At 55.3% G+C, this 18,811-nt stretch overlaps 1 protein-coding gene across 2 annotated transcripts; it reads left to right on the top strand.

The window, feature by feature from the left end:
• Positions 1–227: 227 nt before the first annotated feature.
• Positions 228–18,353, top strand: TUFM (Tu translation elongation factor, mitochondrial). 2 transcript variants are annotated; one of them, XM_072936422.1, is made up of 12 exons: positions 228–426; positions 1,289–1,317; positions 2,596–2,707; positions 5,948–6,114; positions 9,342–9,446; positions 10,229–10,393; positions 11,635–11,767; positions 13,324–13,428; positions 14,231–14,382; positions 17,059–17,178; positions 17,736–17,894; positions 18,329–18,353. In XM_072936422.1, the coding sequence occupies exons 1-12, from the start codon at positions 384–386 to the stop codon at positions 18,341–18,343; spliced, it is 1,305 nt and encodes a 434-aa protein (XP_072792523.1). In that variant the 5' UTR covers positions 228–383; the 3' UTR covers positions 18,344–18,353. The 2 variants fall into 2 exon arrangements, with proteins under 2 accessions (XP_072792523.1, XP_072792522.1); XM_072936421.1 differs by lacking the exon at positions 18,329–18,353 and having other exon boundaries at positions 17,736–18,017.
• The last annotated feature ends 458 nt before the right edge of the window (positions 18,354–18,811 follow it).

The following is an 18,811-nucleotide window of genomic DNA, read 5'->3' as shown; positions in this document are numbered from 1 at the left end:
TTTGGGGGGGTTTTGGGTGTTTTGGTGTATTTTGGAGGATTTTGGGGTTTTTTTGGGGGGTTCAGTTTTTTTAAGTGTATTTTGGGTATTTTGGAGGATTTGGGGGTTTTTTGGGGGGGGGACTTTCAGGTATTTTGGTGTATTTTGGGTATTTTGGAGGATTTTGGGGTTTATTCTGGGGCGCGGGGGTGGGCGGGATGATTTTGGGGCGATTCGAGGCGATTTTGGGGCGATTCGAGGCGATTTTGGGGCGTTTTTTGGCCGAGTCCTCCAAGACCACCGAGTTGGGTCCTCCAGGGCGGCCAGAGCGGCGCGCGAAAAAAGGCGGGAAAAGGCGGGACCGGAAGCCGCCTCAGAGGCACTTCCGGCGCGGCGGAGCAAAGATGGCGCTGCCGGCGGCGCTGCTGCGGCGCGGGGCCTTTGCGGGTGCGGCGCTTTTGGGGCGAATTCCGCGGATTTTGGGGCTTTTCGGGGGTTTGTCAGGGCGGGGGGGGGGAGGGGAGGGGGCGAGGAAGGGCGGGGGGGCGGGGGAGGGGGAGGGGCTAAAGGTCGGGGGGGGGGGCGGGGCCGGCGGGGTCACCCCGGGAGCCCCGAAATGGCCGAAAAGGGGCGAAAATGGCCCAAAATTCCACAAAATCCCTCAGAATTCCACAAAATCCCTCATAATTCCGCAGGACCGCCCCGAGGGAACGAAAAATTCCCTCAGAATACCCCAAAATCCCTCAGAATTCGCCGAAAATGGCGCCAGAATCGCCCCAAATTCCTCAAAGTCCCTCAGAATCGCCTCAGAATCCCTCAGAAGTCCCCAAAACTCCACAAAATTCCTCAAAACTCCTGAAAATTACACAAAATTCCTCTAAAGTTCTGAGTTTCCTAAAATCCCTCAGAATTCCTCAAAAAGGCCCCAAAATTACTCAAAAATCTCCCCAAAATGGCCCCAGAATCCCACAAAATTCCTCAGAATTCGAAAAATAGCCCCAAAGTTCCTCTATATTCCACAAAATCGCCCCAAAATCCCTCAGAATTCCTCAAAATTCCCCTAATTTCCCCAAAATTTCCCCAAAATACCTCAGAATTCCTCAAAATTCCCCAAAATTTCCCCAAAATCCCTCAGAATTCCTCAAAATTCCCCAAAATTTTTCCAAAATCCCTCAGAATTCCTCAAAATTCCCCAATATTTTTCCAAAATCTTTCAGAATTCCTCAAAATTTCCCAAAATCTCCCCAAAATCTCTCAGAATTTCCCAAAATTTCCCAAAATTCCCCAAATTTCCCTTTTTTTCCCTCAGGTTTCCGTGGGCTGAGGCTGCTGAGTTCGGTGAGTTCCCCACAGATTTGGGGAGATTTGGGGCCATTTTGGGCAATTTTTAACGGTTTTTGGGTCCATTTTTAACTGGTTTGGGGTCGGGGTTTTTTTAAGGGATTTTTGCTGATTTTTGGGGATTTTTGCTGATTTTTGGGGATTTTTGCTGATTTTTTTGGGATTGGTTTTTGGGGATTTTTTTGTGGTTTTGGTGATTTTTTTGTGGGTTTTTTTGGGGGGAATTTTGGGGTTTTTTTGGGAGGGTTTTTGGTTTTTTGGGGTTTGTTTTTGGGGCTGATTTGGGGGGATTTTGGGGTTTTTCTGGAGGTTATTTTGAGGTTTTTGGGGGGATTATTTTGGGGGATTTTGGGGTTTAATTTGGAGTTTAATTTGGGTTTATTTTGGGGTTTATTTTGGGGGTTTTGGGGGGTTTATTTTTGGGTTTTATTGGGGGTTTATTTTGGGGGATTTTGGGGTTTAAATCAGGATTTAATTTGGGGTTTATTTTGGGGTTTATTTGGGAGTTTTTGGGGGTTTATTTTTGGGTTTTATTGGGGGTTTATTTTTGGGTTTTATTGGGGGGTTTTGAGTTTTCTGTGGTTTTATTTTGGGGGAAATTTGGGGTTTTTTTGGGGGTTTATTTTGGGCTTTTTGGGGAGGTTTATTTTGGGGATTATCTTGGGGGGTTTTGGAGATTTTTTTGGGGCTTTCAGGGTTTTTTTGGGTATTTGGGGGGCTTATTTTGGGGGATTTGGGGTTTTTTTGGTGGGTTTTGGGTTTTTGGGAATTTTTTGAGTGGGTTTTAGGTTTTTTGGGAGGGTTTCAGGTTTTTTAGGGTTTCTTGGGTGGGTTTCGGGTTTTTTGGGGGTTTTTTGGGTGGTTTTGGTTTTTGGGGGTTTATTTTGGGGTTTTTGGGGTTTCTTGGGTGGGTTTTGGGGTTTTTGGGAGGGTTTTGGGTTTTTTGGGTGGGTTTGGGTTTTTGGGGGTTTTTTTGGGTGGGTTTCAGTTTTTTGGGTTTTTTTTGGGTGGGTTTGGTTTTTGGGGGTTTATTTTGGGTTTTTTGGGGTTTTTTGGGTGGCTTTCGGGGTTTTGGGGGTTTTTTGGGGTTTTTTGGGCGGGTTTCGGGTTTTTTTGGGTGGTTTTGGTTTTTGGGGGTTTATTTTGGGTTTTTTGGGGTTTCTTGAGGTTTTTTTTGAGTGGGTTTTGGTTTTTGGGGGTTTATTTTGGGTTTTTTGGGGTTTTTTGGGGTTTTTTTGGGGTGTATTTAACCCCTTCCCGCCCGGGTCCCCCCAGGCCCCCCCCAAGGCCAAGGCCGCCTTCGTGAGGGACAAACCCCACGTGAACGTCGGCACCATCGGCCACGTGGACCACGGCAAGACCACCCTGACGGCCGCCATCACCAAAGGTGGGTGAAAACGGGGTAAAAACGGGCAAAAATGGGAAAAAACAGGAAAAAACGGCGTTAAAATGGGAAAAAATGGGGTTAAAATGGGGTTAAAATGGGATTTAACTGGGGTTAAACTGGGACCACGGCAAGACCACCCTGACGGCCGCCATCACCAAAGGTGGGCGAAAACGGGGTGAAAACGGGCGAAAACGGGAAAAAACGGCGTTAAAATGGGAAAAAACGGGGGTAAAATAGCTAAAAATGGGGTCAAAATGGGGTTAAATTGGGATTTAACTGGGGTTAAACTGGGACCAGGGCCAGACCACCCTGACGGCCGCCATCACCAAAGGTGGGTTAAAATGGGGTAAAAACAGGTGAAATTGGGAAAAAACGCGAAAAAACGGCGTTAAAATAGCTAAAAATGGTGTTAAAATAGCTAAAAATGGGGTTAAAATGGGATTTAACTGGGGTTAAACTGGGACCAGGGCCAGACCACCCTGACGGCCGCCATCACCAAAGGTGGGCCAAAAATGGGGTAAAAACGGGCAAAATTGGGAAAAACTGCGAAAAAACGGCGTTAAAATAGCTAAAAATGGGGTTAAAATAGCTAAAAATGGGGTTAAAATAGCTAAAAATGGGATTTAATGGGATTTAACTGGGACCACGGCAAGACCACCCTGACGGCCGCCATCTCCAAAGGTGGGCCAAAAATGGGATAAAAACAGGCAAAAACGGGAAAAAAACATAAAAAAAGGCGATTTTGGGTCTGGCAGGGGGTGGGGCTGGGTCTGATCTGGTTTTTGGGCCGATTTTTGGGCTGAATTTTGGGATTTTTGGGCTGAATTTGGGGGGTTTTTGGGCTGAATTGGGGGGGGTTTGGGTCCCTATCTCCTGTTATGATTTTTGGGGTGAAAAATGGCGATTTTGGGTCGGCAGTGCTGTCGGCGGGGGGCGGGGCTGGGTCTGAGCTGGTTTTTGGTCTGAATTTCGGGATTTTTGAGCTGAATTTCGGGATTTTTGGGCTGAATTGGAGGGTTTTGGGTCCCTATCTGCTGTTACAATTTTTGGGGTGAAAAACGCGGATTTTGGGTCGGCAGTGCTGTCGGCGGGGGGCGGGGTTGGGTCTGAGCCGGTTTTTGGGCCGATTTTTGGGATTTTTGAGCTGAATTTCAGTGATTTTGGGTTCAGGGAGGGTCTCTATCTCCCGTATGTGATTTTTGGGGTAAATTCTGCCGATTTTGGGGCGGCAGTGCTGTCGGCGGGGGGCGGGGCTGGGTCTGAGCTGGTTTTTGGGCTGATTTTTGGGCCTTTTTTGAGCAGAATTTTGGCGTTTTTTAGCTGAATTTTGGGGGTTTTTGGGTGCAGGGGGTTTCCCTATCTCCCATATGTGATTTTTGGGGTGAAAAACGGCGATTTTGGGTCCGTCAGTGCTGTCGGCGGGGGGCGGGGCTGGGTCTGAGCTGGTTTTTGGGCTGAATTTTGGGCATTTTTGAGCCGAATTTCGGGGTTTTTGAGCTGAATTTTGATGTTTTTGGGTTCAGTGGGGGGGTCCCTTTATCCCATTATGATTTTTGGGGTGAAAAATGCCGATTTTGGGTCCATCAGTGCTGTCGGCGGGGGGCGGGGCTGGGTCTGAGCTGGGTTTTGGGCTGAATTTTGGGCATTTTTGAGCCGAATTTCGGGGTTTTTGAGCCGAATTTCGGGGTTTTTGGGTTCAGTGGGGGGGTCCCTTTATCCCATTATGATTTTTGGGGTGAAAAACGCGGATTTTGGGTCCGTCAGTGCTGTCGGCGGGGGGCGGGGCTGGGTCTGAGCTGGTTTTTGGGCTGATTTTTGGGCTGATTTTGGGCATTTTTGAGCTGAATTTCGGGGGTTTTTGAGCTGAATTCGGGGCGTTTTGGGTCCCTATCTCCTGTTACAATTTTTGGGGTGAAAAATGCCGATTTTGGGTCCCTCCAGCAGTGCTGTCAGTGGAGGTCAGGGCTGGGTCTGAGCTGTTTTTGGGCTGATTTTTGGGATTTTTGAGCTGATTTTCGGGGGTTTTTGGGCTGAATTGGGGGGGTTTTGGGTCCCTATCTGCTATTACAATTTTTGGGGTGAAAAACGGCGATTTTGGGTCCGTCAGTGCTGTCGGCGGGGGGCGGGGCTGGGTCTGAGCTGCTTTTTGGGCTGATTTTTGGGCCGATTTTTGGGATTTTTGAGCTGAATTTTGGTGGTTTTGGGTTCAGGGAGGGTCCCTATCTGCTGTTACAATTTTTGGGGTGAAAAATGGCGATTTTGGGTGCGCAGTGCTGTCGGCGGGGGGCGGGGCTGGGTCTGAGCTGCTTTTTGGGCTGATTTTTGGGATTTTTGAGCTGAATTTGGGGGGTTTTGGGTGCAGGGGGGGTCCCTATCTCCCGTTACAATTTTTGGGGTGAAAAACGCGGATTTTGGGTCTGTCAGTGCTGTCGGTGGGGGGGCGGGGCCGGGTCTGAGCTGGTTTTTGGGCTGATTTTTGGGCTGATTTTTGGGATTTTTGAGCTGAATTTCAGTGATTTTGGGTTCAGGGAGGGTCCCTATCTGTTGTTACAAATTTTGGGGTGAAAAACGCCGATTTTGGGTCCACAGTGCTGTCGGCGGGGGGCGGGGCTGGGTCTGAGCTGGTTTTTGGGCTGAATTTCGGGATTTTTGAGCCGAATTTCGGTGTTTATGGGTTCAGTGGGGACTTTATCTCCCGTATGTGATTTTTGGGGTGAAAAATGGCGATTTTGGGTCCGTCAGTGCTGTCGGCGGGGGGCGGGGCTGGGTCTGAGCTGGTTTTTGGGCTGATTTTTGGGCCGATTTTTGGGATTTTTGAGCTGAATTTCAGTGGTTTTGGGTGCAGGGAGGGGTCTCTATTTCCTGTTACGATTTTTGGGGTGAAAAATGCCGATTTTGGGTGCGCAGTGCTGTCGGCGGGGGGCGGGGCTGGGTCTGTCTGAGCTGCTTTTTGGGCTGATTTTGGGTGGTTTTGAGCAGAATTTCGGGGGTTTTTGGGTTGAATTGGAGGGGTTTTGGGTCCCTATCTCCCAGACCTGATTTTGGGGTGAAAAATGCGGATTTTGGGTCGGCAGGGGGCGGGGCTGGGTCTGAGCTGGTTTTTGGGCTGATTTTTGGGCCTTTTTTGAGCAGAATTTCAGCGTTTTTTAGCTGAATTTTGGGGGTTTTTGGGTGCAGGGGGTTTCCCTATGTCTTGGATGTGATTTTTGGGGTAAATTCTGCCGATTTTGGGTCCGTCAGTGCTGTCGGCGGGGGGCGGGGCGCGGTTCCGGCCCTACGAGGAGATCGACAGCGCCCCCGAGGAAAAGGCGCGCGGGATCACCATCAACGCGGCGCACGTGGAGTACAGCACGGCCCGGCGGCACTACGCGCACACCGACTGCCCCGGGCACGCCGACTACGTCAAGGTTTGGGGCGAAAAATGGGGATTTTGGGAAAAAATGGGAATTTTGGGGAAAAAACGCAAAAATCCCGGGGAAAAAACTCAAAATTTGGGGGTGAAAATGGGGTTTTTGGGGGGAAAAACACAACTACGCGCACACCGACTGCCCCGGGCACGCCGACTACGTCAAGGTTTGGGGCGAAAAACCGCGATTTTGGTTAAAAATGGGAATTTTGGGGAAAAATCCCGAAATTTGGGAAAAAAACCCCAAAATTTGGGGGTAAAAATGGGATTTTTGGGGGGAAAAACACAACTACGCGCACACCGACTGCCCCGGGCACGCCGACTACGTCAAGGTTTGGGGCGAAAAACGGGGATTTTGGGAAAAAATGGGAATTTTGGGGAAAAAACGCAAAAATCCCGGGGAAAAAACTCAAAATTTGGGGGTGAAAATGGGGTTTTTGGGGGGAAAAACACAACTACGCGCACACCGACTGCCCCGGGCACGCCGACTACGTCAAGGTTTGGGGCGAAAAACCGCGATTTTGGTTAAAAATGGGAATTTTGGGGAAAAATCCCGAAATTTGGGAAAAAAACCCCAAAATTTGGGGGTAAAAATGGGATTTTTGGGGGGAAAAACACAACTACGCGCACACCGACTGCCCCGGGCACACCGACTACGTCAAGGTTTGGGGCGAAAAATGGAGATTTTGGTTAAAAACCCGAAATTCGGGGAAAAAACGCAAAAATCCCGGGGAAAAAACTCAAAATTTGGGGGAAAAAATGGGGTTTTTGGGGGGAAAACACAACTACGCGCACACCGACTGCCCCGGGCACGCCGACTACGTCAAGGTTTGGGGCGAAAAAACGCGATTTTGGGAAAAAATGGGAATTTTGGGGAAAAAACGCAAAAATCCCGGGAAAAAAACTCAAAATTTGGGGGAAAAAATGGGGTTTTTGGGGGGAAAAACACAACTACGCGCACACCGACTGCCCCGGGCACGCCGACTGCGTCAAGGTTTGGGGCGAAAAATGGGGATTTTGGGAAAAAATCACAAATTTGGGGAAAAACACAAAAATCCCGGGGAAAAAACACGAAATTTTGGGGAAAAAATGGGGTTTTTGGGGGGAAAAACACAACTACGCGCACACCGACTGCCCCGGGCACGCCGACTACGTCAAGGTTTGGGGCGAAAAATGGGGATTTTGGGAAAAAATGGGAATTTTGGGGAAAAAACGCAAAAATCCCGGAGAAAAAACTCAAAATTTGGGGGAAAAAATGGGATTTTTGGGGGGAAAAACACAACGACGCGCACACCGACTGCCCCGGGCACGCCGACTACGTCAAGGTTTGGGGTGAAAAACCGCGATTTTGGGAAAAAACCCAAAATCTGGGAGAAAATCCCGAAATTTGGGAAAAAAACCCCGAAATTTGGGGGTGAAAATGGGATTTTTGGGGGGAAAAACACAACTACGCGCACACCGACTGCCCCGGGCACGCCGACTACATCAAGGTTTGGGGCGAAAAACGGGGATTTTGGTTAAAAACCCGAAATTTGGGGAAAAAACGCAAAAATCCCGGGGAAAAAACTCAAAATTTGGGGGTGAAAATGGGGTTTTTGGGGGGAAAAACACAACTACGCGCACACCGACTGCCCCGGGCACGCCGACTACGTCAAGGTTTGGGGCGAAAAACCGCGATTTTGGTTAAAAACCCGAAATTTGGGGAAAAACGCAAAAATCCCGAGGGAAAAAACACGAAATTTTGGGGAAAAATGGGATTTTTGGGGGGAAAAACCCAACTACGCGCACACCGACTGCCCCGGGCACGCCGACTACGTCAAGGTTTGGGGCGAAAAATGGGGATTTTGGTTAAAAACCCGAAATTCGGTAAAAAAACCCGAAATTTGGGAAAAAAACCCCAAAATTTGGGGGTAAAAATGGGATTTTTGGGGGGAAAAACACAACTACGCGCACACCGACTGCCCCGGGCACGCCGACTACGTCAAGGTTTGGGGCGAAAAAACGCGATTTTGGAAAAAAATGGGAATTTTGGGAAAAAACGCAAAAATCCCGGGAAAAAAACACGAAATTTGGGGGTAAAAATGGGATTTTTGGGGGGAAAAACACAACTACGCGCACACCGACTGCCCCGGGCACGCCGACTACGTCAAGGTTTGGGGCAAAAAAACGCGATTTTGGGAAAAAACCTGAAATTTGGGAAAAAATCCCGAAATTTGGGGAAAAAAACACGAAATTTGGGGGTAAAAATGGGGTTTTTGGGGGGAGAAACCCAACTACGCGCACACCGACTGCCCCGGGCACGCCGACTACGTCAAGGTTTGGGGCGAAAAAACGCGATTTTGGTTAAAAACCCGAATTTGGGGAAAAAACGCAAAAATCCCGGGGAAAAAACACGAAATTTTGGGGAAAAAATGGGATTTTTGGGGGGAAAAACACAACTACGCGCACACCGACTGCCCCGGGCACGCCGACTACGTCAAGGTTTGGGGCGAAAAACCGCGATTTTGGGAAAAAATCACGAGTTTGGGGCGAAAAAATGGTAATTTTGGGGAGAAAATGCTGAGTTCTGGGGGGAAAAGAGAGATCTGGGGGGAAAATGGTGAGTTTTGGGGAAAAAACCTGAAATTTTCCCCAGAATTCCCTGAATTCCTCCAAAATCCCCCAAATTTCCCCAAAGCCCCCAAAACTCCCCAAATTCCCCCTGAAATGCCCCAAATTCTTTCAAATTCACTCCAAATCCCTCCGAATCCCCCCAAAACGCCCCAAATTCCCCCCAAATGCCCCAATTTCCCCCAAAACTCCCCAAATTCTCCCTGAAATGCCCCAAATTCCCCCAATTTCACCCCAAATCCCTCCGAATCCCCCAAAACTCCCCAAAAGTCCCCAAATTCTCCCCAAATGCCCCAATTCCCCCAAAACTCCCCCAAATTCCCCCAAAACTCCCCAAATTCCCCCTGAAATGCCCCAATTCTCCCCAAAATTCCCTAAATTCCCCGAAACTCCCCAAATTCCTCCTGAAATGCCCCAATTTCCCCAAAACTCCCCCAAAATGCCCCAATGTCCCCAAAATTTCCCAAACTGCCCCAAAACTCCCCAAATTCCCCCAAAATGCCCCAATTTCACCACAAATCCCTCCGAATACCCCCAAATCCCCCCAAATTCCCCCAAAAGTCCCTGAACTCCCCCCAAACCGCGGCGCTGACCCGAATTTGGTGTTTTTGGCCCCAGAACATGATCACGGGCACGGCGCCCCTGGACGGCGTCATCCTCGTGGTGGCGGCCACGGACGGGCAGATGCCGCAGACCAGGGAGCACCTGCTGCTGGCCAGACAGGTGAGTACAGGTGAGACACACAGGTGTGAAGAGGTGAGACAGGTGTGAACAGACACGTGAGACAGGTGAGACACGGACAGGTAAAACAGGTGTGAACAGGTGTGTCAGACAGGTGAGACACGGGCAGATGCCGCAGACCAGAGAGCACCTGCTGCTGGCCAGACAGGTACGGACAGGTGTGTTAGACAGGTATGGACAGGTGTGTCAGACAGGTGTGTCAGGTGAGATAGGTGAGACAGGTGTGTCAGACAGGTGAGACACGGACAGATGCCGCAGACACGGGAGCACCTGCTGCTCACACGGCAGGTACGGACAGGTGTGTCAGGTGTGACACAGACAGGTGTGAACAGGTGTGTCAGACAGGTGTGACAGGTGTGTCCAGGTGGGCGTGCAGCACGTGGTGGTGTACCTGAACAAGGCGGGGTCGGGGCTGGGTTTGGGGTCAGGTTTGGGCTCAGGTGTGCTCAGGTGTGTGTGTGTGGGTTCAGGTGAGTGCTCAGGTGTGTCTCACCTGTCTCACCTGGCCAGGTGGGGGTGCAGCACGTGGTGGTGTACCTGAACAAGGCGGGGTCGGGGCTGGGTTTGGGGTCAGGTTTGGGCTCAGGTGAGTGCTCAGGTGTGCTCAGGTGTGTCTCACCTGTGCAGGTGGGGGTGCAGCACGTGGTGGTGTACCTGAACAAGGCGGGGTCGGGGCTGGGTTCAGGTGTGTTTTTGGGGTCAGGTGAGTGCTCAGGTGTGTGTTTGGGGTTCAGGTGTATCTCACCTGTCTCACCTGTGCCCAGGTGGGCGTGCAGCACGTGGTGGTGTACCTGAACAAGGCGGACGCCGTACCTGACCCGGAGCTGCTGCCGCTGGTGGAGTTGGAGGTGCGGGAGCTGCTCAGCGAGTTCGGCTTCGACGGAGAGAACACACCTGTGGTGGCGGGATCGGCGCTCTGTGCGCTGCAGGTACACCTGGGATACACCTGGGATCAATAACTGATCGATACTGATCAATAACTGATCAATTACTGATCAATAACCACACACCTGTGGTGGCGGGGTCGGCCCTCTGCGCTCTGCAGGTACACCTGGGATCGATAACTGATCAATACTGATCAATACTGATCAATAATGGATCGATAGTGATCAATTACTGATCAATAACCAAACACCTGTGGTGGCGGGGTCGGCGCTGTGTGCACTGCAGGTACACCTGAGTACACCTGGGATCGATAACTGACCAATACTGATCGATACTGACCAATACTGATCAATAACAATAGATACTGATCACCACTGATCAATAACTGATCAATAACCAAACACCTGTGGTGGCAGGGTCGGCGCTGTGTGCCCTGCAGGTACACACCTGACACACCTGGGATCAATAACTGATCAATACTGATCAATACTGATCAATAACTGATCAATAACCACACACCTGTGGTGGCGGGATCGGCGCTCTGCGCCCTGCAGGTACACCTGGGATACACCTGGGATACACCTGGGATCGATAACTGATCAATACTGATCAATACTGATCGCTAGTAATCAATACTAATCAATAACTGATCACTACTGATCAATAACCACACACCTGTGGTGGCGGGATCGGCTCTGTGTGCCCTGCAGGTACACCTGGGATCGATAACTGATCGATACTGATCACCACTGATCAATAACTGATCAATACTGATCGATACTGATCGATAGTGATCAATGGTGATCAATAACCACACACCTGTGGTGGTGGGGTTGGCGCTGTGCGCCCTGCAGGTACGCACCTGGCACACCTGGGATACACCTGGGATACACGTGGGCACAGCTGGGCACACCTGGGATACACCTGGGATACACCTGGGCACACCTGGGATACACCTGGGCACACCTGGGACACACCTGGGCACACCTGGGATACACCTGGGCACACCTGGGGCACACCTGGGCACACCTGAGATACACCTGGGCACACCTGGGATACACCTGGGCACACCTGGGATACACCTGGGCACACCTGGGAGCACCTGGGATACACCTGGGCACACCTGGGGCACACCTGAGATACACCTGGGGCACACCTGGGCACACCTGAGATACACCTGGGTGTACCTGGGTACACCTGGACACACCTGGGGCATACCTGTGGCTCTCACCTGACCACGTCCCACCTGTCTCACCTGTCCATGTCTCACCTGTCTCACCTGCAGGACCGTGACCCCGCCCTGGGGCTGCAGTCGGTGCTGCGCCTGCTGGAGGCGGTGGACGAGCACATCCCGCAGCCCCCGCGGGACCTGGAGCGGCCGTGCCTGCTACCTGTGGAGGCCGTGCACTCCATCCCAGGTGAGCTCACCTGTGCCAGGTGTGTCACACACCTGTATGGGGTCTGTCACACCTGTACTGCACCTGTACTGTGCGTGTATGGCACCTAAAACACACCTGAGTCACACCTGGAGCGGCCGTGCCTGCTACCTGTGGAGGCCGTGCACTCCATCCCAGGTGAGCTCACCTGTGCCAGGTGTGTCACACCTGTAACACACCTGTATGGGGTCTGTGGTACCCATACTGCACCTGTATGGCACCAAAATCACACCTGTGTCACACCTGGAGCGGCCGTGCCTGCTACCTGTGGAGGCCGTGCACTCCATCCCAGGTGAGCTCACCTGTAACACACCTGTGTCACACCTGTATGGGGTCTGTCACACCTGTATGGGGTCTGTATGGCACCAAAATCACACCTGTGTCACACCTGTGTCACACCTGTGTCACACCTGGAGAGGCCGTGTCTGTTACCTGTGGAGGCCGTGCACTCCATCCCAGGTAACACACCTGTGACACACCTGTAACACACCTGTAACACCTGTAATACACCTGTACTGTGTGTGTATGGCACCTAAATCACACCTGTGTCACACCTGGAGCGGCCGTGCCTGTTACCTGTGGAGGCCGTGCACTCCATACCAGGTAACTCACCTGTGCCAGGTGTGTCACACACCTGTATGGGGTCTGTCATACCTGTACTGCGCGTGTATGGTGCATAAATCACACCTGTGTCACACCTGGAGCGGCCATGCCTGTTACCTGTGGAGGCCGTGCACTCCATCCCAGGTGAGCTCACCTGAGACACACCTGTAACACACCTGTAACACCTGTACGGGATCTGTATGGCACCTAAATCACATCTAAATCACACCTGTGTCACACCTGGAGCGGCCGTGCCTGCTACCTGTGGAGGCCGTGCACTCCATACCAGGTGAGCTCACCTGAGACACACCTGTAACACACCTGTACAGCCTCTGTCACACCTGTATGGGGTCTGTATGGCACATAAATCACATCTAAATCACACCTGTGTCACACCTGGAGCGGCCGTGCCTGTTACCTGTGGAGGCCGTGCACTCCATCCCAGGTGAGCTCACCTGTGACACACCTGTATCTCACCTGTCCCTCACCTGTCTCACCTGTATCTCACCTGTCTCAGGGCGGGGCACGGTGGTCACGGGCACTTTGGAGCCATTTTTCGGGGTTTCTTTGCCCCTCACCTGTCTCACCTGTGTCACACCTGTAACTCACCTGTCCATGTCTCACCTGTCAGGGCGGGGCACGGTTGTCACGGGCACTCTGGAGCCATGTCTCACCTGTCGGTATCTCACCTGTCCGTATCTCACCTGTGTCAGGGCGGGGCACGGTGGTGACGGGCACTCTGGAGCCATGTCTCACCTGTCGGTGTCTCACCTGTAACACACCTGTAACACACCTGTATCTCACCTGTCTCACCTGTCAGGGCGGGGCACGGTGGTGACGGGCACTCTGGAGCCATGTCTCACCTGTCGGTATCTCACCTGTCCATCTCACCTGTCCGTGTCTCACCTGTAACTCACCTGTATCTCACCTGTCAGGGCGGGGCACGGTTGTCACCGGCACTCTGGAGCGCGGAACTCTCCGGAAGGGCGACGAGGTGGAGCTGCTGGGCTACGGCCGAGAGCTGCGGTCAGTGGTGACCGGTGAGTGACCCCTGACCCCTCAGTGACCTCTGAGTGACCAGTGACTGACCACTGACTGACCACTGACCCCTGAGTGACCCCTGACCTGTCAGTGACCCCTGAGTGACCCCTGAGCTCTGCTGGGCTACGGCCGAGAGCTGCGCTCAGTGGTGACCGGTGAGTGACCCCTGACCCCTGAGTGACCCCTGAGTGACCACTGACCTGTCAGTGACCCCTGAGTGACCTATGACCCCTGAGTGACCCTTGACCTGTCATTGACCCCTGAGTGACCAATGACCCAAGTCACCCTGAATGACCAGTGACCCCTGACTGACCCTGAGTGACCACTGACCCGAGTGACCCCTGACCCCTGAGTGACCCTGAGTGACTGCCGACCTGACATTGACCCCTGAGTGACCACTGACCCCTGAGTGACCCCTGACCTCTGAGTGACCAATGAGTGACCCTGAGTGACCCGTTAGTGACTCTGAATGACCCCTGAGTGACCCCTGACCACTGACTGACCCCTGAGTGACCCTTGAGTGATCCCTGAGTGACCCTTGAGTGATCCCTGAGTGACCAATGAGTGACCAATGAGTGACCATTGACCTGAGTGACCCTTGAGTGATCCCTGAGTGACCAATGAGTGACCAATGAGTGACCACTGACCTGTCATTGACCCCTGAGTGACCCTGAGTGACCAGTGGGTGACCCCTGACCACTGACCCCTGACTGACCTCTGACTGACCCTGAGTGACCCCTGACCCTGTGTGACCCCTGACCCCTGTGTGACCCCTGTGTGACCCCTGTGTGACCCCTGCAGGGATCGAGACGTTCCACAAGCAGCTGGAGGTGGCGGAGGCCGGGGACAATGTGGGGGCGCTGCTGCGGGGGCTGCGCCGGGAGGAGCTGCGGCGGGGGATGGTGCTGACCCCCCCCGGGGCCCTCAGAGCCCAGCAGAAGGTCCAGGCACAGGTGTGGGGCAGGAGATGTGGGGCTGAAGCTATGGGACAGGGTGTGGGGTGGGATTTGGGGTGATGTGGGGCAGGTTTGGGGCTGCGGCGGGGGATGGTGCTGACCCCCCCCGGGGCCATCAGAGCACAGCAGAAGGTCCAGGCACAGGTGTGGGGCAGCTGTGGGGCAGGTGTGGGGCAGCTGTGGGGTGTGGGGTCTGTGGGGTGTGGGGTTTGGGGTGATGTGGGGCAGGTTTGGGGGGATATGGGATAGGTTTGGGGTGATATGGGGCAGGTTTGGGGCTGCGGCGGGGGATGGTCCTGACCCCCCCCGGGGCCATCCGGCCACAGCAGAAGGTCCAGGCACAGGTGTGGGGCAGCTGTGGGGCAGGTGTGGGGTGTGGGGTGTGTGGGGTGTGGGATTTGGGGTGATGTGGGGCAGGTTTGGGGTGATGTGGGGCAGGTTTGGGGCTGCGGCGGGGGATGGTGCTGACCCCCCCCGGGGCCATCAGAGCACAGCAGAAGGTCCAGGCACAGGTGGGACCCACAGATGTGGGGTGATGTGGGGCAGGGTTTGGGGTTTGGGGGGATATGGGGCAGGTTTGGGGGGATATGGGGCAGGTTTGGGGCTGCGGCGGGGGATGGTGCTGACCCCCCCCGGGGCCCTCCGGCCACAGCAGAAGGTCCAGGCACAGGTGGGACCCACACGTGTGGGGTGATGTGGGGCTGGCAGAGATGTGGGGTGTGGGGTTTGGGGTGATGTGGGGCAGGTTTGGGGCTGCAGCGGGGGATGGTCCTGACCCCCCCCGGGGCCCTCAGACCCCAGCAGAAGGTCCAGGCACAGGTGTGGGGCAGCTATGGGGCTGGCAGAGATGTGGGGTGTGGGGTTTGGGGTGATGTGGGGCAGACCCCATTAACCCTTTCCCCCCCAGGTGTACGTGCTCACCCCACAGGAGGGCGGTGTGGGGGTTCTGTGGGGCTCTATGGGGCGGGATTTGGGATCTATGGGGCAGGATGTGGGGCAGACCCCGTTAACCCTTTCCCTCCCCCCATAGGTGTACGTGCTCACCCCACAGGAGGGCGGTGTGGGGCAGGATTTGGGGTTCTGTGGCGCAGGATTTGGGATCTGTGGGGCAGATTTGGAGTCTATGGGGCAGGATGTGGGTCAGGATGTGGGGCAGGCCCCATTAACCCTTTGCCCCCCAGGTGTACGTGCTCACCCCACAGGAGGGCGAATATGGGGCAGGATTTGGGGTTCTGTGGGGCAGGATTTGGGCTCTATGGGGCAGGATGTGGGGCAGGATGTGGGGCAGGATTTGGGATCTGTGGGGCAGACCCCGTTAACCCTTTCCCTCCCCCCCAGGTGTACGTGCTCACCCCACAGGAGGGCGGTGTGGGGCAGGATTTGGGGATCTGTGGGGTCTGTGGGGCAGATTTGGGCTCTATGGGGCAGGATGTGGGGCAGACCCCATTAACCCTTTCCCCCCCAGGTGTACGTGCTCACCCCACAGGAGGGCGGTGTGGGGGTTCTGTGGGGCAGGATTTGGGCTCTATGGGGCAGGATTTGGGTTCTATGGGGCAGGATTTGGGGTCTATGGGTCAGGATGTGGGGCAGACCCCGTTAACCCTTTCCCCCCCATAGGTGTACGTGCTCACCCCACAGGAGGGCGGTGTGGGGCAGGATTTGGGTTCTGTGGGGCTCTATGGGGCAGGATTTGGGGTGATGTGGGTTTCTATGGGGCAGGATGTGGGTCAGGATGTGGGGCAGGCCCCATTAACCCTTCCCCCCCCCAGGTGTACGTGCTCACCCCACAGGAGGGCGGTGTGGGGGTTCTGTGGGGGTTCTATGGGGCAGGATTTGGTTTCTATGGGGCAGGATGTGGGTCAGGATGTGGGGCAGGCCCCATTAACCCTTTCCTCCCCAGGTGTACGTGCTCACCCCACAGGAGGGCGGGTGTGGGGGTACTGTGGGGGTTCTGTGGGGCAGGATTTGGGGTGATATGGGTTTCTATGGGGCAGGATGTGGGGCAGGCCCCGTTAACCCTTTCCCCCCAGGTGTACGTCCTCACCCCACAGGAGGGCGGTGTGGGGGCTCTGTGGGGTGGGATTTGGGTTCTATGGGGCAGGATTTGGGCTCTATGGGGCAGGATGTGGGGCAGGATATGGGTTTCTATGGGGCGGGATGTGGGGCAGGATGTGGGGCAGGCCCCATTAACCCTTTCCCTCCCCCCCAGGTGTATGTGCTCACCCCACAGGAGGGCGGTGTGGGGGTTCTGTGGGGTTCTGTGGGGCAGGATTTGGGCTCTACGGGGCAGATTTGGGATCTATGGGGCAGGATGTGGGTCAGGATGTGGGGCAGACCCCATTAACCCCTTCCCCCCCAGGTGTACGTGCTCACCCCACAGGAGGGCGGTGTGGGGGTTCTGTGGGGCAGGATTTGGGCTCTATGGGGCAGGATGTGGGGCAGATTTGGGATCTATGGGGCAGGATGTGGGGCAGGCCCCATGGCCCCATTAACCCTTTCCCCCCCATAGGTGTACGTGCTCACCCCACAGGAGGGCGGTGTGGGGCAGGATTTGGGTTATGTGGGGCAGGATTTGGGGTCTGTGGGGCTCTATGGGGCAGGATTTGGGGTGATATGGGTTTCTATGGGGCAGGATGTGGGGCAGACCCCGTTAACCCTTTCCCTGCCCCCCAGGTGTACGTGCTCACCCCACAGGAGGGGGGTCGCCACAAACCGTTCGTGTCCCACTTCGCGCCCGTCATGTTCTCCCACACGTGGGACATCGCCTGCAGGGTGCTGCTGCCCCCCGGCAAGGTGTGGGGCGCTGTGGGGCGGGGTGTGGGGCGGGTGTGGGGCAGGGTGCTGCTGCCCCCCGGAAAGGTGTGGGGCGGGTGTGGGGCAGGGTGTGGGGCCGGGTGCTGCTGCCCCCCGGCAAGGTGTGGGGCGGGTGTGGGGCAGGGTGCTGCTGCCCCCCGGAAAGGTGTGGGGCGGGGGGACACGTGTGGGTCTGACCCACAGGGGATGTGGGGCGGGGAGATGTGTGTGGCTGTACAGGATCTATGGGGCAGTGGGGGGATCTATGGGGCTGATCCCAGCGGATCTATGGGGTGTATAGGATCTGTGGGGTGTATAGGATCTATGGGGCTGATCCCAGGGGATCTATAGGATCTATGGGGCTGTGGGGGGATCTTTGGGGCAGTGGATCTATGGGTCTGCCCCACAGGATCTGGTGATGCCCGGGGAGGACGCGGCTCTCTCGCTGCTGCTGCGGCAGCCGATGGTGCTGAGGGATCTATGGGGTGTATGGGATCTATGGGGCAGTGTATCTATGGGTCAGCCCCACATCTCTGCCCCACATCTGTGCCCCACAGGAGCTGGTGATGCCCGGGGAGGACGCCGCTCTCTCGCTGCTGCTGCGGCAGCCGATGGTGCTGGAGCGGGGTCAGCGCTTCTCGCTGCGCGACGGCTCCAGAACCATCGGGACCGGGGTGGTGACCGCGGTGCTGCCCCTGGAGCAGGCGGACAGGGACGTCACGTGGGGGTGACCCCCAACTATCACCCATGGGAGACCCTCACCCACCCACCTCTGACCCTCCCCCACCAACAGGGACGTCACCTGGGGGTGACCCACACCCATCACCCACCCATGGGTGACCCTCACCCACCTCTGACCCTCCCCCTCCTCAGGGCGGTCACGTGGGGGTGACCCCCACCCATGGGAGACCCCGACCTCTGACCCTCCCCCACTGACAGGGACGTCACATGGGGGTGACCCTCCCCCACCCATCACTGACCCTCCCTCACACACCCATGGGTGACCCCCACCTCTGACCCTCCCCCACCGACCAGGCGGTCACATGGGGGTGACCCTCCCCCACCCACCTCTGACCCTCCCCCACCTGGGGGTGACCCTCCCCCACCCATGGGTGACCCCCACCTCTGACCCTCCCCCACTGACAGAGAGGTCACCTGGGGGTGACCCTCCCCCACCCACCACCCATGGGTGACCCTCCCACACACACACATAAGTGACCCTCCCCCACCCACTTGGGGGTGACCGTCCCCCACCCATGGGTGACCCTCCCCCACCCACACACCCATGGAGGACCCCCCCCCACTTAAGAGTGACCCTCCCCCACCTCAGGGCGGTCGCATGGGGGTGACCCCCACCCATGGGTGACCCTCCCCCACATATGGGGCTGACCCTCCCCCACCCAAACACACGTGGGGGTGACCCCCACCTCTGACCCTCCCCCACTGACAGGGAGGTCACCCGGGGGTGACCCACACCCATCACCCAAGGGTGACCCCCACCCACATGGGGGTGACCCTCCCCCACATACACATGGGTGACCCCCACCCAGCTCTGACCCTCCCCCACCCAAAACAGAGAGGTCACATGGGGGTGACCGACATCCATCCACACATGGGGGTGACCCCCACCCAT

This window comes from Taeniopygia guttata, chromosome 16 (assembly GCF_048771995.1).
Source record: "Taeniopygia guttata chromosome 16, bTaeGut7.mat, whole genome shotgun sequence".
Lineage (NCBI taxonomy): Eukaryota > Metazoa > Chordata > Aves > Passeriformes > Estrildidae > Taeniopygia > Taeniopygia guttata.
This window is presented reverse-complemented; position numbering and strand designations above follow the sequence as displayed.